Source organism: Apodemus sylvaticus, chromosome 14 (genome assembly GCF_947179515.1).
Source record: "Apodemus sylvaticus chromosome 14, mApoSyl1.1, whole genome shotgun sequence".
Classification (NCBI taxonomy): Eukaryota; Metazoa; Chordata; class Mammalia; order Rodentia; family Muridae; genus Apodemus; species Apodemus sylvaticus.
The window spans coordinates 33,777,853-33,803,338 of NC_067485.1; the positions used below are offsets into that span (position 1 = coordinate 33,777,853).

At 42.0% G+C, this 25,486-nt stretch overlaps 1 protein-coding gene across 1 annotated transcript; it reads right to left on the reverse strand.

Annotated features, from left to right (window-relative positions):
• Positions 1-913: 913 nt before the first annotated feature.
• Positions 914-20,759, reverse strand: Wrnip1 (WRN helicase interacting protein 1). Its single transcript, XM_052156991.1, has 7 exons — positions 19,730-20,759; positions 17,313-17,504; positions 15,839-16,080; positions 6,806-7,035; positions 3,091-3,246; positions 2,438-2,517; positions 914-1,637 (listed from the first exon to the last, which is right to left on the reverse strand). The coding sequence occupies exons 1-7, from the start codon at positions 20,534-20,536 to the stop codon at positions 1,362-1,364; spliced, it is 1,983 nt and encodes a 660-aa protein (XP_052012951.1). The 5' UTR covers positions 20,537-20,759; the 3' UTR covers positions 914-1,361.
• Positions 20,760-25,486: the final 4,727 nt, after the last annotated feature.

The window sequence follows — 25,486 nt, forward strand, 5'->3', positions numbered from 1 at the left end:
TTAAACTCCATTTACTGAGTTGTAACCCAGAGGACATATACTGTACCATTCACAGTAGTTACCAGAGGAAAATGGGGTTTTCTCCATCACTTTTTGCATAATTTTTGTAGTGTTCAAACACTGCTTTTGCAACCAGACAAATCAGCTCTTAAGAGGTTACTTTATCTGTCCTGTTGATCACAAACAGTAAGACAACCTTGGCCTGTGTTGGTCACTGAGGCAGGCGGACTGGCCTGACATGCAGCCTCAGGAACTTTGCTCCAGCCTCAGCCTGACCCCTGCTGGAGAGGAACTGAGGACTAGCTTGATTTTCAGATCTACATATTCTCCAGGAAAGTGTTATCCATTCATTTTAGTATTTAGCAAATATGTACTTTCACATTCCATATGCTAAGCATGAGAGATACACAAAAACAAAGGCAGGGCTCATTCAGGAACTATGAAAGTTTTCTCTTTCTAGCATGCTTTTTATCCTGGCCTCCTTACTGACAAATTCAGTTTTGGCTGCCATGGGGTGGTTGGGGGGAGTGTCTCTCTGGGTGTGTGTGCTGCTTGTAACTAGTGGGCAAGAAACTACCAACCTGCATGTGCTTTTTACATCTGGCCATTTTACTGTTCAGATAGTTTCTGTAGTGCCTAAGGTATGCAGGAGAGTCTCCTCTTCAGAGTAGTTGTATTCCCCACATCTCCCTTCACCTCCCCAGCCCATGTGCATGTCTGTATATGTATGGGTGGGTGTATGTGGTGGGATGCACATACATAGGTGTGCAATTGCATGTAGAGACACAAAGTTGATGGAAAATATCTTCCTTGGTTACTATTTCATGAGGCAGGGCCTCTCAGCTAAACCAAACCTGCCAATTCTGGTCAAGCTAGCCATCCCAAAAAGGAGGAACACTGAAGAACTGAAGAGTACTTTGAAATAGTTTTATTGGCTCATAAGACCTTTGCATATAAAAAAAATACCCAAATCACTATGCAGTATTAAATCACAATTACATTTTCTTGTACCAATTGTAACTACCCAGAATATACATTTTTTAAAAGAAAAAAGCCTACTGAACAGAACTTTGAAATGACATTATGACTTAAATACTATGACAAAATAGATAATTCCTTATAACATTAATTAATTGCACAAAGCTGCCAGGTATTTTCATAAGCATTATCATTGCACAGGGTGCAAATGAACACAACTTCAATGATACACATTTAGCTGAAGTAACCACCTCCATCTATGGAACCCTTAATTTCTGGCACAAAATGTTGGTCTATTTTAACTTTCCCCAGGCAACCAACTCCAAGATCCAGTGACTTTTGGTCTTCCTCAAGATTCAAGCCTCCTACTCATGGCCCAAGAGTCAACACCGCCTCTGCTTGAAGAAGTCAACTCCTCTCAGTTCCTCAGGCAGGTAGTCCTGGTCCACAGGCTCACTGTACATGGGGTTGTACTTGTAGCCTTTGCCATAGCCCAAATCCTTCATCAGCCTGGTGGGCGCATTCCTCAGGTGCAGGGGTACAGGAGGCAGGGGCCCCTGGTGATTCCGCAGACAGGCTTTTACATTGTTATAGGCACTGTACACCTCAATGGACTTTGGGGCTCTGGCAAAATAGACCACACACTGGGCCAGAAGCACCTAGGACACAGAAGGACACATGTCACCAGGAAAATGCTACAGTTTCTATTTGGCAGAGTACCTTATGATTCCTCCTAGTTAACTCTTAGATGATTCCCATGCTTGCTTGTTTTTTAAATTAATTTGTATAGTCCCCTTTTAACATAGCGTGAACAATTAGTAACAATGGAGAAAGTCCTATGAGGTGAGAGGGGAGCTAGATCAGGAGTTCTCATTTAACCTATGAACTTCTCACTAAATCAAATCTTTCTTAAGCCCTGGTTCATAAAGCAGATGACTAGTAAGTTGTCAGCATGGAGGTGAACCCACTGCTTCCTGTTCCCAGAAAACTTAGAATACTTTTGAGCCTTAAGACTCCTAAGAACAGTATGAAAGCAGTCTTGTTTCTGGTGACAGTCCTATAATTTCAGTCACTCAGGAGACTGAGGCAGGAAGTTCTCAGTTCAAGGACTGCCTGGGCTAGAGAATGGATTAAGGACTATTTTTGAACAACCTATAAGACCCTGTTTAAAAAGTTAAAACAGGGCTGAGGATAGTACTGTGATGGAGGACTTACCTAGCACATGCAAGCTCTGGGTTCAAGTCTGAATATTATGAAATCCAAACTAAACCACAACCTGATAAGATGGGGAAATGCTCATCTCTCTAGGAGGCTAAGATTCTACATAAAAATTTCAAAAGCTGAGCAGCTTATTAAGTGGACCTAACATACTTGTGATGAAGGCAGACTTATATTCAAATCCACAAAAGACAGGGCACAGAACAAAGAAGATTTGCAAAGAACTGAACTGGTATCTTACCTCACACTCGGGCATGCCTATAAAGTGACAACCTTGGTAGGCAGCAACTGCTTGTGCTAACGCTGATGGATCTGCCAGACCTATCACACAACAAGAAACAAAGCCAAGTTTAAGTCACAGAATCCCCTTGTTCCAACCTGTCAGTGTGCTGCTGTAAGCAGCAACCACTGCTGCATGAGACATAGGGATAAAATACCCAGCACAATGATACCAATTTATCTCTCATCTCCAATCGCATTATAATGGTTGTTACTATTTATTGAGTTATTGTTGGTGTCAAAATGGCCTCTTGTGGAAAAATATATTCCAGTAGGAAAAACAAGAGACTAAACATAACAGAGAGAAAGTGCAAAGCCATGAAAGCATTCATAAGAATGGATGGATGAAAACACACTGTCTACAATAAGAAAAGGAAAACTTTTCCAATCTTTGTCTTGAATGGTGTCCAGAACCTCCCATTTCTACCTCACGAACTAACGAATAAAAACCTTAACATTTGGCTGCAACTCTGTAAATAGACGCATGCGCATAGAGCAACAGAGCACTGAGCTCATGGCAAGTCTTTCTTTTCCTACCTATTCTGCATGACACGACACTAGAGTAAGCACATCCCCTCTCAGAGTCCCCACCCCCACAGACTCTCCTATACTCACCGATGTCCTCGCTGGCAAACCTTACCAGCCTCCTGGCCACATAGAGTGGGTCCTCCCCTCCCTCAAGCATCCGGGCCAGCCAATACAGAGAAGCATTTTGGTCAGAGCCACGCATAGCCTTGTGTAGGGCAGAGATGCAGTTGTAGTGCTCTTCTCCTGTGCATCAGAACAACAGTCACATGGCTGCCTTCTATGCCTACCCGACACACAAAGCAGCACTAAAACAGGCCCCAGTTGTGCTGGGGAAGGCAGGCATGACAGCTGTCCTCCAACCACACTCCGTGGGGTGACACCTGGATAAGCCCCAGAGTTCACTCAGGGCTCCAGGCCTGTTTCATAGCAGTCCTATTCAGAGGAGAAACTCCTGACAGTTATACACACTGAGAACACTTAGACATAGAGGCTGGCAAAGGGAAGGGAGGGGACAGGCACTCTTAAGGGTGATCCCTATCACAGTGGATTGTCAGAGACAAGAGAGATGGGAGAGAGATTCTCATGTCCTGGTTCCATCTTCTGCCCACATAGAGTCTATTTGAATAAAACTGACTGGGCCTGGTCATAGTCGTCAGGGTTGAAAGAAAGTGGCAAGGACAGCTGATAGAGCCCATTTGTTCCTCAGTGTCATTGCCAGTTGACACCTTGATATCCGGAGCCCAGGGTCATTACACCATAGACTGTGGGGACACTTGTGAAGCAGGATCTTCTCAAAGCACTGTGGCCCCATCCTTACCATTTGGCCTCAGTCCATCTTTAAACCAAGATTCACAAGCAAACAAATTATCAAAATATAATTTAGAAAAAAACATTTAAGAATAGAATAATAGCTGAACAATTAGTTATCAAAAATAAGCAGAGCTCTCTACACATGCCTATGCCTTCTGACTATTCTCTCATGTAAGTTTAAGGACTTGACAGCTGAGAAGGCAACGTCCTCTGGTCCTAAGTCCTTCCAGAGAAGCACCTGCTCTGTAGACATCATGAGCTACATCAACAATGCGACAGTGTTCTGGTGGGCAGAGCACTCTGGCTCCAGGAACAAATCCTAGCAGCTGCTAAGATGACATTTGGTCTTCAAATAGAGTGACAAGAAACTGGTCTACCAAAGGGTAAGTATCTAACAGGCTGATTGCAGAACCTCCAAACTTCAATTCCTAAGGAAATCTAGGCCAGGTCAATGACATGAATCAAGTTATTAAGCTTTATGAATAAGCAGTGTCCCTTATCTGAAGCTTCTCTAGTAAAGTGAGCCACAGACCCTGGCTGGAAGTGTCCTGGGCGATCTACATGGCGTTAACCCATTTTACCACTTTGGTTTGGGCACTCTGAGCCCTGATCTCTCAACAGAGCAAGGCCTATGGTTCTTCATACCTGTTAACCCTATATTCTCTAACACAGGCCACTCATCTTTACTGACTTAACATGAGAGGTAATTCAATTGTACAATACAGTGAACTGTACCACAGGTTCTAGTCCAAGGTAGCTTGGACCTGAACCTCAAACTCACCAGCAATGCAGACTTTAGCAAGTTTCCATGCCTTGGGATGCTCACTAAGAAAAACGTGGCTGCTTTAAACACCCAGGCCTTATACAAAGCAAATAGTACAGAAGAACTAAACCTGTTAGTGTTAATTACTAGCCTATAGAAATAATACATTTACTTTTGCTTTTATTATATGTAGCTTGAGAATTGGAGAGTTCATATTATTAAACTAAAAGCATGAGGTCAATGCAGGGCAGACCATTTGTTCTCATTCAGAAATACCTTCATTCTGGTATATAAACATCTAAACCTCTAACTGGATTCTATTAGGGGGCAACTGTGTAGTTTGTGACATTAAAAGAAATTAATAATAAAGCCTCTAATGGTAGTTAGTTTTTGTTAAATCAGGGTTATAAAAAACTCCAAGAGTCTAAGCTAACACATTTACAGGGAAACGGTTCGACAATTCTCCTTTCTGGAGCCACCTATAAAAATACATTTCTTGAGAATGTGAATTATATTTATGTGTGTCTAATGATCCCCCTGTGGAACAGACATGCTGGTGTGGATGGGCAGTGTAAGCGCATTAACATAGGGGGCATGACATATGGGTCCTCACGGCTGTGCTACCAAGCCATGTAGCTTCCACTGCCTTCAGCTCCTCAGAGCAAAGGGCTACTAAAAAGGTGTCCCTCACAGACAGTTTCCTAGGGCTGAACACCTCCAAGTATCTCTTCTAAGTAGCATGGTTTAGGTAGAGTGACTAGGTAGTGACTCCAGGAGGTAGGCATGGGAATATATGCAGGCATTGAGGCAGCATATCTTCTTGGGAAGTAAAGGTAAATTTTGGGATCAGTTTTAGCGCATGCTTTTGTAAACTGAGATGAGTTTTATATAGAGTAGGGATAATATTAATAAGCTACCTTCTAAGGTTGTTTGGGAAATCTAAAAAAAATAAAAAGCACTTAAAAGATCACTCATTAATATCCTATGGATTGTGATTAGTGACCTGATAAATATGAAAGATAATCTGGTCAAAGGAATGGGTCTTCTGGGATGCTCACAAGGGGAGGTAGAGACGACTGCTCCTGGACCTCCAGAAAATGAAAAAGGCAAGAATCTGCTCACTTCTGAAAAATGTTTAATTGTTCTTATCTCGTGTTAATATTTGGCTAGAAGCAAGGAGGGTGCTATGCCTAGATGTTTTACTTCCCAGGCTTTTCAAGGACAAGATTTTCAAGAGAGAGCATTCAAAAAGGCCGCTGGCTGGGGCACACGCTCAGCACAACAGTTAGGACAGGGTTGACCAATGTGTCCTCAGCATTATTTACATCACACAGTATTAGCAGCTAGGGATGCTTTGGCCACTCAGCTCACTCATGAAAAGCAGTGACTAGGACCAGGGTCATTCTACAGCCCCGCCTCTCAATTCTCTATCCTGTAAGGAGAACTCTCATCATTAAGAAATACCAGAATGGAGACACAGTCAATGTGAGACCTGGAAGGTTCAATTATCAGCTTCTTTTTCTGGAAGAACTTTTAAAGGCATGGAAATTCCACTCCATAGTTATGCAATATGATACTATTTAGAGTCACACAAATGTCTTAGAACAGAGTTCAGCTTAATCTACAATAAGCCATCTTCATCTCTACCTTTCATTAGAAGTTACAAATATGCTGTGCTTATGATATTTAATATTAGCAGCTCACAGATTTAATAAGAGGTAGGATATCTGCCATCTTTATAGATGTTTTTATACAAACACCTAGCACATATTGCAAAATTAAAAATTTCAAAGCTACTAAAAAATTTCAAAGCTACTTAAAAATGGAGGATGTTAACTCTCAAATAAATCAGTAATTTCTTTTCTGCCTTACTGACTCTATAAGTGACCATAAGAATCACTGCCAACTGAATTTATGATCTTTCAAACTACCATGTTCTCTCAGGTCCTATCAGACAAAAAGGGGAAATTTATCTAATCATCTTACAAGATGAAGGGGAAGTCTCCTATTTCAAACTCCCAAGCTCTTCTTGATTCTTACCAAGACAGTTTGCTTTATGCCTGTCGTCAGAAAGGTCAGCCCTGTGTAGGAGGCTTACTTCCATTAAAATATGTAGATCAAAATGAACATTTTGAACATGCTATGGACCCAGCTGAAGGTCAGAGGGTGGAAAGAGCTGTGGGCACATTTGTCCCTGCATTTCTGTTTTCCCATAGTTCAACTCCTCACCTGCCCGGTCATATAAAATGTGGGATCGCTGTAGGCCTTCTTTCACATCATTCTCAGTGATCAGAACTCGACTAGGAGAATAGGTTTGACCACTCTTCTTACAGAACATCTTTCTAGAGCTTAACCTGGCCAGCACAGCCAGTTGCAGTCCATTCAGGCCAGTCCGGGCATCACCATCACTGAGGTAAGCCAGAGTATCCACTGCTTTATCTTCTATGAAGACAGAGGGCCTGCAATAGAAACCAATGTTCATTACCAACACGTTCAAGACTCAACATCTCATTTGCAGCACATCTTAATTTAACTTTAACGTCAGTAAAGCCTTCTGGTTCAAAGGTTCTAATATTTATATTAGAAGGTTCTAAATTCATATTGTTTACATAGATAATTAAGCATTGTTTAAACTAAGAATTGACCAAGTTTCTGAAGTCCTAAGGGTATGTCACTACACATTATCACACATGAGCTATAGGGTATCTCACTCTACCTCCCAAGCTGAGGCTGTCACAGTCTATGAACCACAGAGGTACTCACTGTACAAGTTAGTCTATACAGGCTTGTACAAAGCCAAGACATCAACTGTTATGAAAAGTCACTCTTTACAAGTGGGCTGTCTGCTTCTAGCCTAGAGAGTCATGAAAACTACTATACATGCTAGCACTTCACCACAGTATATAGAAAGCCTATGTCAAGGATAATCTACATCTGATGACAGAATATTCGGATCACCTTCCACATGAAGTAAAGACAGCATCACATTTCTTTAATCAGAAAGCCCAAATCCCTCATCTTACAAACAGGGATCTCAATTACTCTGACACAGCAAACCAAGGAACAACAGGTCTTTGGAATTTTGGCCATGACATTCTTAGATGGCAGTATGCCACCTTCTGTGGGTATTAATCATATAAAATCTTCCCAGTGTAATGAAGAACATCTGGTACTTCACACTATCATGGAAACTGATTAGAGGGCTCTCTGAGAACTTGAGTAAGTCACCTAACCTTTTAGGACTGAAATTCACAATAACACTTATTCATTTACATATTTTTCTGGTTTTTGGTTTTGTGTTTGTTTGTTTGTTTTTGAAGAATAGTCTCTGTATGCAGACCAATGAATGCTGCCTTAACTTAGCAATCTTCCTACCTGATTCCCAGCAGTGGACTTATGGATTTCTGTCATACTATCTAGACACAATCACTTCTAAGTTCAGACCTTCATAAAGGTCAAACTATGATTACCTTTAAAGCCTGGTTTAATAAAATTTCTCTTCCCAACCTAGTTAGCCATCTAACATATTATTTAGGATATTTTTTTTTTTTTTATTTAGGATATTTTTGACTGAGTGGCTAGTTGTATTTTTTGAGGAAAAATATTTTTAATTTATAGTTCATTCATGTCATTTCCAGTCTTCAGTTAAAATTATTTATGGTAACAATGAGTCCTGGCCACAGATATCCAAACCAGCTACTTGGAAAACACTGTACAGTGAACTGGGTAGGGCTAAGAAAGGGTCTTGAAGGGGAAAGGATCCAGCTTGTCTGCTGGAGTTAACACTGTGTTTATTACCTACCCCATTACAAAAGTAATGCCTAATGTTTTAAAAACAGTCTCAGAGGAGGGAGATGGGGAAACTAGAAACAACAATAAACCCACCAAATTTTATTTGAAAAAGAACCATGGTGAAACTTAATCCTTTATATGGTAATAATTTTTTAAAATGACATTTTTTCCTTTACCTAAGTTGTCCTAGATTTTTAGTTATTCATTATGTGTCTTAGGGTTTCTATTGCTGTGATTAAACACCATGACCAAAAGCAGTAGGAAAGGGTTTATTGCATCTTACACTTCTAAGTAACAGTCTATCACTGAGGGAAGTCAGGGCAGCAACTCAAGACAGGAACTCAAACAGCAGCCATGGAGGAAGGCTGCTTATTGGTTTGTTCTCCATGTTTTCCTCATCCTGCTTTCTTATACAACTGAGGACCAACTGCCTAGGGGTACCTTTGCCTCCTAAGGGCTGGGTCCTCCCATATCTATCATTAATTACGAAAATACAGACTTGACTAGAGGCAATGTGGATGCAGGCATTATCTCCATTGAAGTTCTCTCTTCCCAAATGACTCCAGTGTATAAGTTGACAAAAATGCAAGGTTCTCATCATGTAACTTTCTAACACTGCTTTCTTCACAGACTCTTGAGGACCACCTGAGCCCCAACAGCTCTGGTGAATGGCCTTTTCCCTTTCTAAAAAGGCAGCTCCAACCAGAAGACACTTTACCAGAAGATTCACCACACATCTAGACTATACCATTAGCATTTTGTAGAGTCTAGGAAGCATTTATCACCTAGAGATGGGATTTTCTGGAATATGAATTAAAAGAAAATCAAAAGACACATACTAAACAAAATGTGCAGAGAAAAGACCAGAAGAGGGTGGAGGGGGGCACCTGAGGGGGAAGGGCATGCCAGGGGGAAAGGGGATGGAAGAAACAAAACTGCCTGAATACTTCCGTCTGCCTTGGAACTAATAAAAGTAGCCTCCACTACCTCCTAGGAAAGCCTCCTAGCAACACAGATCGTGTGAGCCCTAAACCATAAGGTATGCTTTGGACCACTATTCTCATCTTAGAGTTGCCAGTAAATGCTGACTGTGGGATTTGAGAATGTCATTTTTTGAAGTTATTTTTATTATCCTACAAAGATAGCATTAAAAAGCAGAGGTGGTAGGTCTATCCTGCTGTAGTTCCAATTCCTGGTAGATAACAGGCATTCAAAGTTTGTATAATGAGTGGGTTAATTTGCCTTTTCTACCATCTCATGGCAAGACACTCTTTTCTTAAAAAATAAAATAAAGCATTAGAAAACAAAATTCCTATTTCTATCAACCAGGAATAACATCTACCTCGTCATTTGTTAATTTCCTTTATGATTCAATCAATCATTAATAGTGTAGTCAATTTTTAAAACACTTTTGGGATCATAATTTATAGTTTTATGTTCTTCAAATAAATAACTGCTCAGACCTCATTTCTAAAGCAAATACATGTTATATTGAACCTACAAAAAAAAAAATCAAAAGACAGAAGCACACAATAGATAGATGCTGGTCTTTAAAATTAGCACTGTGGTATATGTCCCTTCCATGAGTGTGTGCTTCAAAGATCTATAAATAGCGGTAGAGCTTCAAGAGTGGACACGGGGTTTATCCTCTTGGGAAAATTAAGCTGCTCCCTTAAAGGTTAAACTCTTAACCACTGTGTGTGTGTATACACACGTGTACTGGTGCATGTGGAGGTTTAAGGTTGATATACAGTATATTCCTCAATTGTTGTCTTTACTGAACCCAGAGCTTGCCTATGGAGCTAATCCAGCTAGCTGTCATCACAGGTTCTAATGCAGAGATCTTCTACTGTTCCAGTTTGCAGTCACAGAGAGACCACTCCTTCTTCCCTTTAGATATGATTCATACTTGCAACTTTACCCCTGCCAGAGTATTTTTTAAAAAGAAATCTGTTAGCAACTCTGTCCAAATAGTAAGGGGCTGTGCTGATGGCACTCAGTGGGTATAACCAAAGCACAAATGACAATCCCCACTTAAGAATACCAGGCAGGAATCGCCAAGGTTCTACCCACCACTCAGTTACATTCCGAACTCCTGCTTTTATAAGCTGCGATGAGTAATTACATGAGGTGCTCTAAAATACTCTGGGAGCAGTGAAGATAGCTCAGCAGGTAAAGGTAGACAGTGTGCAAGCCTGGAGACCTGAGATCAACTCTGAGACCCTACATAAAGAGTCAACTTCACAAAGTTGTTGTCTGACCTCCCATATGCTGCATGACACACACACACACACACACACACACACACACACACACACACACACACAAATAAAAAAATTAGGGTTAGGAAAAAAAAAAACAGTGAGTAAGAGCATGTAATACTCTGGCAGAAGACCCAAGTTCAGTTCCTAGAAACAACATGGTACAGCTCACAACCGTCTCTGACTCCTGACTCTAAGGGCTCCAATAGCTGGTTCTAACTGACCTCTTCTAGCACCCACTTACCCACGCACTGCACAAGCCCACACAGTGACACATTAATACTATTAATAATAAAAACAACTTTAAAAGTACTAAAATTTAAAAATAAAATGTCTTTGAATGAGGAAATGAAATAATTCATACAAAGAATGATAAAATAGGAGCCAGTGACATGGCTGAGTGAGCACATGTGCTTGCTGCTAAGCCAAATCATCTGAGTTCAATCCCTGGAACCCACATAGAAAGAGAGAACTGATTCTCAGAACTCTTCCTTCCTATATACATACATACGCATATGCACATGCCCAAGAGGGGGGAGTGTTTCAATTTAGAAAGAAACTTGAAAAGGTAAAGAAAATTAATTGGGAGTAAAATCTACTTTGAGACTAGACTGACCAAAATTTCATAAAATAACAAATAGCAATAAATAACAAAATAATAAATAGCAAGTTATACTGTGATGAGGTCATAAACAGGGGCTGGTAAGATGTCTTAGTGGGTAAAGGCATTTGCTGCTAAGCCTGAATTTGATTTCCAGAACTCACATAGTAAAATGAATGAACCAATTAATGTAAGTTGTCCTCTGACTTCCAAATGCATTACATGGCGTGCATGCACCAAAACCCACATGCAAAGTAAATGAAAAACAAAATGAAGATGGCCAGGTGTGACAGCCCATGAATTTAATCCAGGAGGCAGAGGCAGGTAGTCTTGAGTTCCAGGTCAGCCTAGCCTACAAAGCAAGTACCAGGACAGCCAGGGTAACACAGTGAGATCTTTCCTTTCTCTAAAAAAAAAAAAAAAAAAAAAAAAAAAAAAAAAAAGAAAGAAAGAAAGAAAGAAAGAAAGAAAGAAAGAAAGAAAGAAAAAAGAACAAAGATAAAAAAGCTTCTATAATACGGAAAAATTGGCTAAAACATATGCATTTGAAAAATGTATTTTTGGTTAACAAGATACATAGGTAAAAGACATAGGACCTAGCTTCTCCAACTGGAGAAAAAACTTTGATCTTAGCAGAACACAGGAAACTCCTTCTTTTCTAGAAGCCTGAACTCTTTCGCACATTAGTTTTTGGGTTTTATTTGACATATAATATTAGAAAGTAAAATTACTTATGATTTCATAGAAGAACCAAAGGAGCCAGCTTGGCTCACTAAATAAAAAGCCAGAGCTGAAATGAAGTATCTGGAAAGGTGCACTTAAGTGACACACGTCCAGTTACTCAGTTGTCGTATGGACTCAAGACACCTGGTCTGAACTATACATCCTAGAAAGAACTTCACATCATCTTTCCTCTACTCCTGAGTGCTGGAATACAGGCATATGTGACCATGCCCAGTTTTTTCAGTGCTGGGAATCAAACCCAGGACTTCATGTACACTAGAAAAGCAGTCTACCAACTGAGTTACATCCCCAGACAATGAAGACTTTTAATATTTTTCTATTGTTATTCATCAGTATATAAGTTTTAATTAGTGTGTATCCTTTGTATTATTTTAGACAAACAACTACATTCATCTCATTATTAAGCAAATATGTTTCATCTTTAGGGAAAAAATTACATGTACACCAAATAACTGTTTTAAAATAATTTTAGCCAGGCAGGGGTGGTGAATACCTTTAATCCCAGGACTTGGGAGGCAGAGGCAGGTGAATCTTTAAATTTGAGACCAGTCTGGTCTACAGAGTGATTTCCAGGACAGCTAGGGCTACACAGAAAAACTCTGCCTTGAAAAACAAACATAAACAACTACGTCATCACCACCATCATTATCATCATAACTTTATGACTCATTACCCATCAAAGTTTGACTTTTATACCTCTCTTATATACTTGGGGTCATACAACTGCTTGGAAGAAAAGGTCTCTAGTACACCAAGTTTAAGGAGTTCTCTTGTAGAGATGGCCATCACAGAATACTGCGAGCTCCTTGCTCATCTGGCTTCTATCACACTACATGCTCTCTACAGGCACAGAAATGTACTTTTCAACATGCACAATACCTAGCATCTGCAGGACTTTTAATGCCTCAGGAATGCTGAGATTAAAGGCCTAAGGAATTTTCTTTTTAAAAGCATGCAGGCTGGGGTGGAGATAGATGGAGCTTAGTAGCCGAGCAACTGAAAAGATCTGGATATGAAGCAAGAAACTGAATATTTCTGTGCTGCTGTAATGGAGACACTGTGTTAGAGAACTTGGGTTTCCAAATACAATCAAGTCTCGCCTAGAGTAGTCCTAGATGCCATACCTGCCACCTTATGCGCAGCCTTCAACACTCTAGAATTTCTCTGTGCATGTTCTAGTTTAGTAGAACATCAAAATATAAAACCTCAACAAGAATGCCCACTCAATATTCCCAGAGAGGAATCAGTGACTGGGATCTGAGTCTTTTCTTCTAACTAGATCAGTGTAACCAAGCTGATTAATGTGTGTAAGAATGAACGCACAGTTGATACCAGAAAATAGTGATTTGAAAGTAATATTTTATCCACAAAAACTGAAAGTCAAAATTATTCTTGGCAACTGGTGGCAGCTACTTCTCTAAGGAAGTCACCTAGAATGTGTTTGCTTTTTTGTGATCTATGACATCTCCTAACTTCTTGTCAGTAAAGCTAGCCATTCAGTCATTAACTGTGCTAAGGTTAGTTCTTACTTTACTGTGTTTACATCAGATAAAAAGGCAAACTTTACTAAAAAAAAAAAAAAAAAAAAAAAAAAAAGGAGGCTCTCATACCTGGGCAATTACCTCCTCTGAAGGACAACACTGAAGAATTAAATCATGTCTTTCACATTGAAAGCTAGGGTTTATTCATGCCCTAACCAATCACTAAACACATAAGATATGATTGACAGGGTGATGGGGATATAAACCAAACAACTTCCCACTTTCTTAGTGTTCCCAGGAAGGTGGAGGACAGAAGAAGCAAGCAAGAATGCAAAGAAGCCATAACTAGGATCAGCTATAAACAAATGACAGAGGAAACAGTAAGCCATGTTGGACATGAGGAGTCTCCACTTACTTAATGCCATTTTAGCAGGTCTATAGCTATATGAAACCGTAATTCTTCTACTGGATCTCCTCATACTTCATGTACCTGCAGATCATCTAGAAATTTCTGAAAGCACAGAAACGCTCCTCATGAAGATGAGCTCCACAGTTCTACTGACCTCACTTCAATCACGGCAAGGCCGTGAACAGGAAGCCTGAAAGAACATGGATAGCTCAGACCCATGAAATGCAGGAAATGAAATGACCTTGAATACGGAGGACATAAACTTACAGACACATTACAACCAACATACATGATAAAAATAGTTTCCTAAAGTTTAGGCAATTTTCTTCTTTGCTTTTCTCTTTTCAGTTTGCCTTTACCACATGCTGACATGAGTCTGCAGCTGACCCATGGATTCTCTACAGCCTAAAATCCTATCAATCTTTGACAGAAAAAAATGCTTTTTAAAATGTGTTTTTACTAAACATTTGCAGATCTTTTCTCCTTGCCCCTAGTCTCTAAATGGCAGAGAGCAATGGCTACTGGTATAGCATTTCTGCCATGTTAGGCATTGTGTTTTACGGAGGTAGAAGCACAGCTCAGTAATAAAGCATTTGTCATAAATAAGGTATTGAGTTGACATAAAAAAAAGTTAAAAACTAAAAAACAATCTAATCAGAATTTGAAGTATATGAGAGAATGTGTGTAGATTCAATGCAAACATTGCATTGTTTTATAGAGTACATAAATAACTGCATATTTACTTGTGAGGGGGCCTTGAACCAACCTTCTAAAGAAATGGAGAAAAGACTACAGGAGATACCTTGACCTGAGACCCAGACCACAACAGCCCCTAATATGACAACAACGGTCAGATAACAGCAGGTCCCAAACTTTTTTTCTGGCCACAATCCTAATGGCCATTCTATAACTGTTCACTACAATGAAGCCACTTCATTCTGCCCAAGGATCCTTGGCCAAATATTTCTGGCTTTTTTTTTTAAATGAGGCATGGAGGTAGTGCTCTTCCTAAATATAAGACAGAAACAAATGGGACAATGTAGACACATAGGGAGAAACTGTTGAAACCTAAAACCTGAGAGTACAACTATGCCTTGTACTTTAATCCTCACTGAAAAGCAGCCCCAGAACTTGGCCTTGGAGCAAGCACAAGCAGCTGTCTGGTCCATAGGGCAAGGAAGTGGCAATGGCTTCTCCTCAGACCACATTATGTTCTACTGCATTATTTCAGTCGGCACATGAACAAATGACTTCTGAACAACATTTCTAACAATAAAGAAAAACCTCTGACCCATGAAATCAAATGGACTAACTACAAGAAAGGCTACGGGGTGGTCATGATGCAGAGCTAGTCAACAAAAGGAATGAGACAGTCTCTTCAGTCTGTCACTTTCAGAACATGTCACTTTCAGTAACAATTTACTTTTATGGAAATGAGTTTTGGAATATGCAAAATTATATTGTATGGGTAGAAAACTAATTGTATGAGTAGAGTTACATTAGCTTTTCCTCAGTACTTTGAAAATTACACTGGGGGCAATAAGAAGTCTGATTCTAACACAAATCTCCGAAGAGTTTGTAAAGTAATTCTAGAAGTATATATCTATTTCTTCTATTTAACGAGTGGCTTGAAGCCTTTAAATAAGGCTTCCTATAGTCTTTCTAAATTTTAAAAATAAGTGAATAGGGAAAAAGCATGAAGCATAAAAGCAAATGCCCAGGTAACAATAACAAAGTAACATTAAAGCTCAGAGACATATATGCACCTACAGGCAGCCATAAGATGCACCTCAGAAAAGGGAACCTGCAAGCAGGATCAAGCACTTTCCTCCTCCTTCACTTTCCTTACAGGCAGACCAAAGGCTCTTCTTTGCCTCCACCCTTCCACTGCCAAAGGCCCAGCCCTCTCTGGCCCTCTGCCAAGAGATTCTCAGGGAGGTGTGGGCACCCAGGGGCTGCACAAGATCTACTTACTCAGAGCTGCAGTTGCTGCTGTGGCTCAGAGGGTCAGTAGGGCGGCTAGAGTCTAGGACATGGATTCCCAGGGAGTTGATTGCTCTCATTAAAATTGTCACCATTGCCTCTACTGGAAGCTTCTCAAGAACAATTACCCGACAGCGGCTCAGAAGTGCTGCGTTGACTTGGAAGGAAGGGTTCTCAGTGGTTGCGCCGATCAGCGTGATCGTCCCACATTCCACGTGAGGAAGAAAAGTGTCCTAATAATTATGGGAGGAAAAGAGAAGAAAGTGATCCCGCTCAACAGCCATGTGCGGAATCCTGCTACGTAAGTTGCTTGTCTACTCCTTCATCTTCTAATTTTACCTTTACAGGACACTCATCAGTATAGACACATCAATTTCAAGAGCATCTTTTTTAGTTAGTATATAAAGTGCATCTTCTGGATGCCAGTGTCTAATTCTGTTCTCTTGCTGGAAGAATATGGTATAGTTCCAACAGCTTCACCATAAACTACTTTGTTGTTAGAAAAGTACCCGCTACCCGCTGCTGAACTAGCACAGAATGCGTATATATGCAACTTCAGCTTTTTTCAGAAGAGCATTGTTAATATTTCTAAAATGCTCTCCTACAGGTATTCGATTATCATGTTATTTGTTCTTAACAAACTGGTGAATGTACAGCTAGCAAACACTGTCTAAAGGGGAAATGCCAACTCATTGGTCCCATATTTAAGCCAAAATCATCAGGCAGAAGGCTAAAGGGTTATTATACTCAAAAAGATTCACATCTGGAGAAAAAGGGTTTTTTAGTTTTGGGAAATACCTATACCTGAACAGCTGCAACAATGTAAATCAAAGAAAAAAGTATGCCTGCAAAAAAATATTTTTTCTATGTAGGTAATCCAAAAAGAAGTTTTATTTATAGAAACAAACTACCATTTCCTTTCTTAAGGGCTTAAACTAAACAAACCATTATCTTGCAGTTTTTACCTTGACAAGAACTAGAAGGCACAGAAAACAGAAAATAATTTTGAACATGAAAATACTGGGGAAAGATAAAACCATGAACTTTGGAGGGCAGGACAGAGCCAGAATCCAGGTCTTTCATAAGCAAGTTAAGTGCTTTATACCCTAGCCTTAAATAATGATCTTTATATTGAGTTCAACTGGTCACAACGTCTTTTTTGATTCAAAGGCTCTAAAAGCTGGGAAATGGATCAAAAGAACCTTTTTTTCTACAGACAGCTCAGAGATATGGCAATTATTTCATTTATCAGAGGGAGAAAGCATTTTCTTGTCATCTAAAAATACTTTAAAGAAAGAGAGCGAGCCAGCAAGAGAGGTTTGAGGATGGATGGCAAGCCTGTGTCTTGAGGAAAGTTAACATTTGCTGCATTTGTATATTGCTTTATACTTTACAAAGGGATCTTACACTATATGTATCTTACCTTATAAATACAGTATCTAAAAATAGTAAAAAGTTAATATACCTGCTGAGATTTATTGAAGCGATGGATCTCATCAATAAAAAGGATGGTTTTCCTTTTGAAAAAGCTCTTCTCATTCTGGGCTTGCTTTATGACATCTCGCACGTCATTTGTCTTGGCATTTGTTGCAGATAATGTCACAAACCTTATACTGTGCTTCTTGCTGTTGTTGGCTATGATGTGAGCCAAGGTGGTCTGGAAAAAGATAAAGTTTAAAAACCTAATCAGACTGGGCACTTATGCATAGGTACCAAAAGCAAGATCATACCTACTTAGCCAAGTACACTGAACAGGGAAGAGTGCTGGAGCATAGACTGTACAGAATAAACAAACCAAACCAAACCAAATAAGCACTGCAATGAAAATGGGAAGATACTTAAATGGTAGGCCAGTTCTGACCATCCTCCACCCTTGACTCCTTTTGATTCTTTTTTGGTGGGCTCTTTAAGGTCTTATGAATCCCAATAAAGAATAGCAGTCTCGATTTAGCAAAGCCAGGGTGACAGCTGTGACCTCTCACCAAAGAGAAAATTCTTTCTCCTTTGGCCAAGAGTATAAGGCTAAAGGCCCCAGGATAAGAGTTGATCCCAGAACCAAGCTCAAATGGGAAGCCAGCAGATTAGCAGAGAAAAGCAAAACGAACAGCTTCTGAGGGCAATAAGCGGCCAGCATATGAAACGGCTGCATGCCACTTCTGAACATCCACTCTAGAAGGAAATTAAAAGGAGCGAGTCGATATTACTAATACTTAGAAAACAAAGGAAAGACTCAAGAAAAACTTTTTTTTTTGAAGAAAGAATTTGTTTTATGCATATGGGTGTTTTGCCTGCATGAATGTCTGCACCATGGTGTGTCTCTTGCCCTGGAGGGTGAGAAGAGAGGATATCAGATCTCCTGAAAGAGAGCACTAGATCCCCTGAAACTGCAGTTACAGGTACTTATGAGCCACCATGTCGGTGCTAGGAATTGAACTTGGGTCCTCAGGAAGAGAAGTCTGTGCTCTTAACTACTCATCTAACTTTCAGGTCCTCAAGAAAACTCTTAATTCAGTATCTGGCACTTAATGGGTGCTCAATAAATACGCATTTGCCACTACTACTACTGTTACCAATTCAGTATTAAAAATGGGAAGAAAGAAAAAGAGAAGGTTACTTGCCAAATGACAAACTATCCCTAAATAGAAAGGCAGCACTTTATTTTCTGGAAATCCTACAGTTGAGTGTTATTAGACACTGGCTAGCTGGTGGCAAATCCCAGCTTTACTGTGTCTTTTGAAATTAGGCTCCTTTGTCATATAGGCTTGTGACTACCACCAAGTGCCTCAATGAGCAGCCCTGGCCCAGTAAATCTCTTGAATTCAATCCACCATGACTCACCACTCATCTCCCTGCAGACCTTTTCAAAGCCTACAAGCATCAATAGCTGACTATTTTTATGTTGTAACACAGATGTCAGAATTACTACCAATGCTACTGACCAAACCCCTGAATGGAGGCATTACCACTAAATGTGGGAGGAGTGGGCCAGACGCTAGCCATCAGCGAGCTAAGCAATCAGCATGTTATTTCTGAAGCTGGAAGTGTAGCTCAATGGTAGCATAGAGCGCAAGGGCCGGGGCTTAAATAAATGCTATCTGGGTCCATCTGATTTATGCTTAGCCAGAAAGAACACGAGTACAAGCAGGCACAAAAGGAATGATGTATTACAGCAAATAAAGAGGTGTGGCTGCGAGAGGAGTTGCAAAGAAAAACAGGATAAACATCAGGGATGTGCTTGTGAACGATGCAGTCTGAACCATATATTGAGAAGATTGGTATTCTAACCAATCTTCTCTGGCTGTGGTTAAGCTGATACCCAGAACGGGCCACTAAAGCACTGATGCTTTTCTCAAGCAGCAAGCGGTAAGAGAAAGTTATGGAAATGCCTGTTGAAAAAAAACGAATCACAGGAAGGGAGACTTCTATTAGTTCCAAAAACCCAGTTAGAATAAACCAACTAGTGGGAGAGGGGGTAAAGTATAATAGGAAAAAAAAATTAACTACTTTTTCCACAGCAACTGGAGCATACAAAATGTTTCTTCCCCAATGTTTGCAGCATGCCCTCTGTTTGGAATTGGGTCACTAAAAATCAGGGTTATGACCACAAAGATAGCTCGAATCTCAGTCCACATCTCTGCGCAAAGCAAGAAAATTCGGGCATTTTCCTTTTGGAAAACGCCCAACAAGGGGTCTGGGGCATCTGGGGGAATGACAAGCTTGCTTGCTTATTACAAACTCGGCTCACGCAGCATCAGGACCGCGCCCCCAGGCCTCCCCCTCCCGAGGAGGGGTCCGGAATTCTGAGGACCGCACCCGGCCTGCTTGCTCGCTCGCTCGCTCGCTCGGAATACCTCCGCGGGCCCTCGGCAGAGCAGCACTCACCTTCCCGCAACCTGGCGGGCCCCACAGGATGAGCGATGGGATCTCGTTGGTCTCCAGGAGCGAGCGGAGCAGAGTCTCCTGCCCAACGGCCCGACTCTGCCCGATGTAGTCCTGCAGCGTGTCGGGACGCATCTTGTCAGCCAGCGGCTTGCCCTCCAGCATCTGTCGGATCTCCTCAGCCGCCAGCGCCCGGGGATGCGCGCGGCCCGCGCTGACTCCGAACGAAGCATCGGCGGCGTCCGCATCCCAGTGCCCGGGATCGTCCTCGCCGTCCACGTCCGCGTCGCCATCGCCGTCCACCCCCGCCTCCTCCTCTTCCTGCGCCTCTGCCTCATCCCAGCTGCGCGGGGATGCACTGCCCGCCGCGGCTGCAGCCGCTGGCCTCTTCCCCAAACCCTTTCTGGCCGGGCTGCTGGAGCGGGCAACCGGGAAGTCCGGGATGAGGCGCGCACCGCTGGGCGTGGGCGGTGCGTCGTAGCTCTCACGGCTCTCGGTCTCGCCGCCGTCGTCGCCCTCCTCGCCCTCGCCTTCGCTGCTTTCGGCCGCCGTCGGGGTGGCAGGTTGCTTCAGCGCCGAGCTCTCCGACAGGCGACGCCTCTTGGCGCCGGGTGGCGAGGGCCCCTTGGCCCGCTCCCCAGCGCGGTGAGACCCGGCCGCTGGTTCCGCGTGCCCCGCGGGGTGCAGCAGTAGGCAGCGGTCCAGGTGCGAGTTGATGTGCGCGGCGGGCATCATCTGCTGGCACACTGGGCATTGCACCTGGTGCAGCTGTGACAGGAAGGGGTCGTCTTCCGGCCCGCTCACCTCCATGGTGGCAGCTACCCTCCCTGGCGCCCTTGCGGCTGCACCTGCCCCTGAGAACGCCGATGCCCGCCGCTAGGCCCCGTGCCGCGCGACCCTCGCGCGGGTAGGAAGCAGGACACGCACGGGCCGAGGGAGGGCGCCGCTCATGCCTCACGTCCCGAGCTCCCGCGTCAACTCGCCCTCGGCCGGCAGCTGGCAACGCCTCGCGCGTCGTGTCGGGAAGTGTAGTCCAAAGTGGGCAGCCGAGCCCGCAACCACTTGCCCCAATCGCCGCCGGCAATTTCTCGCAGTGCACTTTGGGAAATGTAGTTCGCCGCCACAGCAGGGCCTTGAGTCTTCTTCCGTTCCTGAGAAGGGCCTTTCTGGGGCGCTGCTTGGACAGGCGTGGTGCGCGTGCGCTTGCCTGCTCAGTACCGGAAACAGCCACCTTCGAGTAAAGCGAAAGCTGAGGGAACTTGCGAATCTGGCTTTCCAGGATTTTGGCCTTCCGGGTGCTCTACCAGAGATGCGGTCATCAGGGAGAATATTTGTAGTAAAACTAAAACGAAGTGCCTAGGAAACTGGAGAAAGGAGTTCGACATAAAAATACAAGTAGCTACCCGGGTAGACAAAGTTCAACTCCGAAGGCTGCTCAAGGAAATGCAATAAAAGGGATTTCCTCGCCTGTCCTTAATTTTACTTTAGGGTCTATCACCCAAAGTACTTGCTTAAGAGTTAACTCTAGCTGATATAATAGCCATAAACTGGAAAACACCATTTTATCCCCGTAACAAAGTGATGGCAGGCAGCCCTTAAAGGTATTTGTGGCAGACAGAACAGAAAATGAGTACCACAGACATTTATACATTATTCTCTGGGTGTAGTGCTGGTACTCAGGAGGCACTGACAGGTGGATCTCTTAGTGTGAGGCCAGCATGGTCTACATATTGAGTTCCAAGACAGCCAGGGCTACATAGTACAAAATTGTACTTTTACTTTTAAAAAACAAATTTAAAAAGTAAGTAAAAATTTATGTATTACTGCTTATGGTTTTATTATGCTTTTCTGTAAGTTACTCCTTTGAAAGATGCAAAAGTGGCTGGAGAGGTGGCCCAGTAGTTAAGAGCCACTGCTGCTCTTGTAGAGGTTTCTCTTTGAGTTTGCAGCACCCAAATGGTGTTTCACAACTGTTCGCTCCAATTCTGAAGATCTGACTCCTTATTCTGGCCTCTGCGGGAACTATACCTAGGTGGTGCACAGTCATACATGCAGGCAAAACATGTAAATATACAAGCGATACACCTTTAAAAGATATAAATACATATAGGTAGATTGAGGTGACTTGTTAAGTTGCTAAGGCTGGAATTCTCAACCTGTCAAATACCTGGGGAGGTGGGGTACCAAAAATATCAAACTTTTATAATAATTGATTATTTTTGATAATCAGAAATTAAATGCTAAGGGGAAATGAAGACTTTTATGAATCTTGTCAAAAACTGAGTTTTTATTTACTATCCAATAGTAAATCATTGTGAGTTACTATAGAAACTTTTTATTTACTGTTTTCCCACTTAATTGTCTTATTGCTATGTAAGTAAACTGGCAATAGCTAATGTGAAATGAATTATAAATTCTGTTTTCCCGTTCTGGCTCCCAAATAACTGACACAAAGACCTATTAAGTTGATTAACAAGCTACGAGCCTATGATGGACAGGTTCTGGGCTATTCCAACCCTCTAAGGCTGCTAACACCCAGACAAATGCACTGTTATGTACCATCTGGTCTTCCTCTGGCTCACTCTGGTCCACGTGTGTCCTCATGTCTGCTCCTTCACCTCGACCTCATGCAAACTCTGATTTTCTTGTCCCTCTCTTCCTTCTCTCTCTACTTGGCTGAGATCAGAAGTCCAGCCTTCCTGTCTCCTCTGATCAGCCATAGGCTGATCAATTTTGTATTAACCAATTAGAGATAATTGGGGAGCTTTCATTTTTTAAAAAACAAAATATTGATTATTTTATGTGAGTATACTGTAGCTCTCCCCAGACATACCAGAAGAAGGCATCAGATCCCACTGCAGATGTCTGGGAGACACCATGTGGTTGTTGGCCATTGAACTCAGGAGCTCTAGAAGAGAAGCCAGTTTTCTTAACCACTGAGCCTTCTCTCCAGCCCCTGGGAAGTATTCTTTACACAACAAAGATACAGGAGATGGTTCAATAATCAAGACAGTGCTGGCATCCATACTGTGACTGGATCTCTGGGCATAGAAATCAGATCTGAATATACAGTGCGCATGATCAACCACCAATGTCTAAGATGCAAAGAATATTAGATTCAAAGAGAAACAAACAGGTGGCTCATATAGGAAGAAGTAGGGTTTCAGGGATAAAGGAAGGGGGTCCAATCTCTGGGAGGCCCCCTTTAGTTCCTTCTTGTTGCTTTCATTGTTCTGTGATAGAGACTGAAGTCAGGGTATTGTACATACTATATATTCTACTCTATCTCCAACCTATTCCTTTCGCATATGCCATTTGTTCACGCATATAAATAAGGGAATTCTCCATATTGAGTACATAATTTACTCCCAAAGACAAGAATAAAGTTGAGCCCTTTGAATGAGCTATGTGGTGAAAATGGATTACATTTCATTTCAAGTTATCTGGAACTGAGTGAGTCACAGTGTAAGCCTTGGTAAAGGTACTTAACTTCTGACCCTGTTTCCAAATATTAAGGAAGAAAAATGACCTCGAAGTCCATTGTGAGAACAGAAGGAATAAAACTAGTATAACGTCCCTGCATTTCTTCTCAAACCTTAGCTCTTGGAAGTTCAAGGTTTTCTCCACTAGGTGGTGATAGTACAAAAATAAACCATACCAGCCAGGACTTAAAAAAAAAAAAAAAAAAAAAATCACTCTTTATTTTGTATTGCCTAGCCAAACTTAGTTTGTTTTTGAATCAGCATAAATACAAATACATGTAAACTCTGTCATAAAATTACAAGAAATGAAATGTATTCAAACCAAAACCTAGAATTGATTTTCTCCTTTAAAGAGGTAGGTACTGGTGGTTTGCAGCTGTCTTCGAATGGTTACTCTGAGCTGGGTACGCCTTCTCTCTCCAGCCTCAAGAGTCAGAGTGGAGAGTGTGGGGTCCTCACAGGCTGGAATGGAACCTTCTGATTCAGAAGTTCAGTGAGCATTGCCAGAGTGATAGCTGCTGTTCTTGGATACTATCAGCATCCTTGGGAGGCTGAACCTCTGGGCATTGTCTTACACCCTCATTTCAAGTCTAGTTCATTCCACACGGTAAGCATCTGAGCCATCTTCAGTCACCTCCATCAAAGCTACCCCTATGCTCATCTGCTGCTATTGCCCCGTGGTTCCCCTACCCTACCCAAAGTTCAATTTTCTCTTTTCTGCAGTCTCTTGAGTCTATGCCACATTGCTTATTATGTGTATCCCAACATATTATAAATATTTTCTTGGTACTGCAAGTAGGATTTTCAAACTCTATTTCCTTACCTTTATTGATATAAAAATGTGTGGATTTTTAGGAGTTAAGTTTTTCATACTTGTGACTTCCTAGCTTCAAGTATTTTTGTACTGACAGGTGTTAGTGAAACCCCCCTCCCCCAAAAATAAAACAGACAGGAGCCAATCCAATACAAGTCACAACAGGGCCTTTATTTGAGCTAGCTCAGGCCCCTCAGTCCGCCACAGACGCACAGGATGGTTTTGGTGGAGAGGAGTCCCAAATATCTACCTGGGTAAGACTTTATAGAAAGCAACAAGTGGGATGTGAGTGTTTCTAGCCTGGGGAGCATCTAATTGGAAAGCTACTATGGCCTTTACCATAAATGGCTGGTGCTGGGAGTCAAACCATAAACTTAACTTTTGCATTGGTGGTCGTTAGGCAGGGGGGTGAGCTTGTTGGGAATTAATTTGGAAATGCTGATCTGTTGGGGTCAGCCTAGAAACTGGAGTTAGGCTCAGGTTTTGTTGGGTGGTAACTTGGAAACTAATGTTAGGTACTAGCCTGTTAGTTTACGTGAGTTCAAGTTCTCTAAAATGGAGTTGAACTTAAAAGATTTGGTCTCTCACTTTTAGGTTGACACTGGGAATGCCAGCCCACTGTCTCCTGCACATAAAAGCCAACATCATGGCACCAGATTGGTTGTGTGGTAAAACACAAAGGCCTTCTGTTAAAGATTGACACAGGAAGCATGTTCAAATGTACACATGCCATTTGTTGACCTAGGTGCAGTTTATAGGAAGAAAGGGGAGAAACTGCTTACTAACTAGATGGTTAAGAAGTGGGGACCATTCAAAGTTCTTGTGTCCAGGCATAGACAGTCATGCCGTGTCCCAGCTTTCATGTTTTGTATACTCCTTTCAGTGGGAAGTATCTTGTTTTGATGTGAGGTTGTAACAGCAGAGGGCACCAGCTGAGTGAGCAGGTTTCTTCCACACATGCTCAGTTAGAGAGAGCTCATGGTTTTTGCTGGTTTCTGGTGGGATCTAGAAGTAGGCCCTGCAAAACGGCTTCAAAGCGCTTTGTGCTTATTTGCGTTATACCTAGTCTCTAGCCAATTTAATTTGTAGCACAGTAAAAAAAAAAAAAAAATTATCTGATCTTTTTCCAGCTGGCACAGATCTTCAAAATCTGGGGCTTTCCTGAGTAATCAGAGGTCTGTGTTATGCAAATATGCAATGCCCAGTGTTCCCTAGGGTTGAAACTTGGATGGTGACTTAAGCAATTTTGCCAGAGGGTGAATCTCCAGGAAAAACCCAGTGGAACTTCCTGGTGACAAACACACAGAAGCGAGAGCGGATGGCATGCCTTTACATGAGGAAAAGAGGGCATGGAGCACTATGCCCTGGCCCTGGACCTTACTGCTATCGCTGGGATCTCTGGAGAGTCCCCCCAAAACTCGTCTGGTCTGCTAACATCTTATTTGCCAGCCTGTGACACTATTG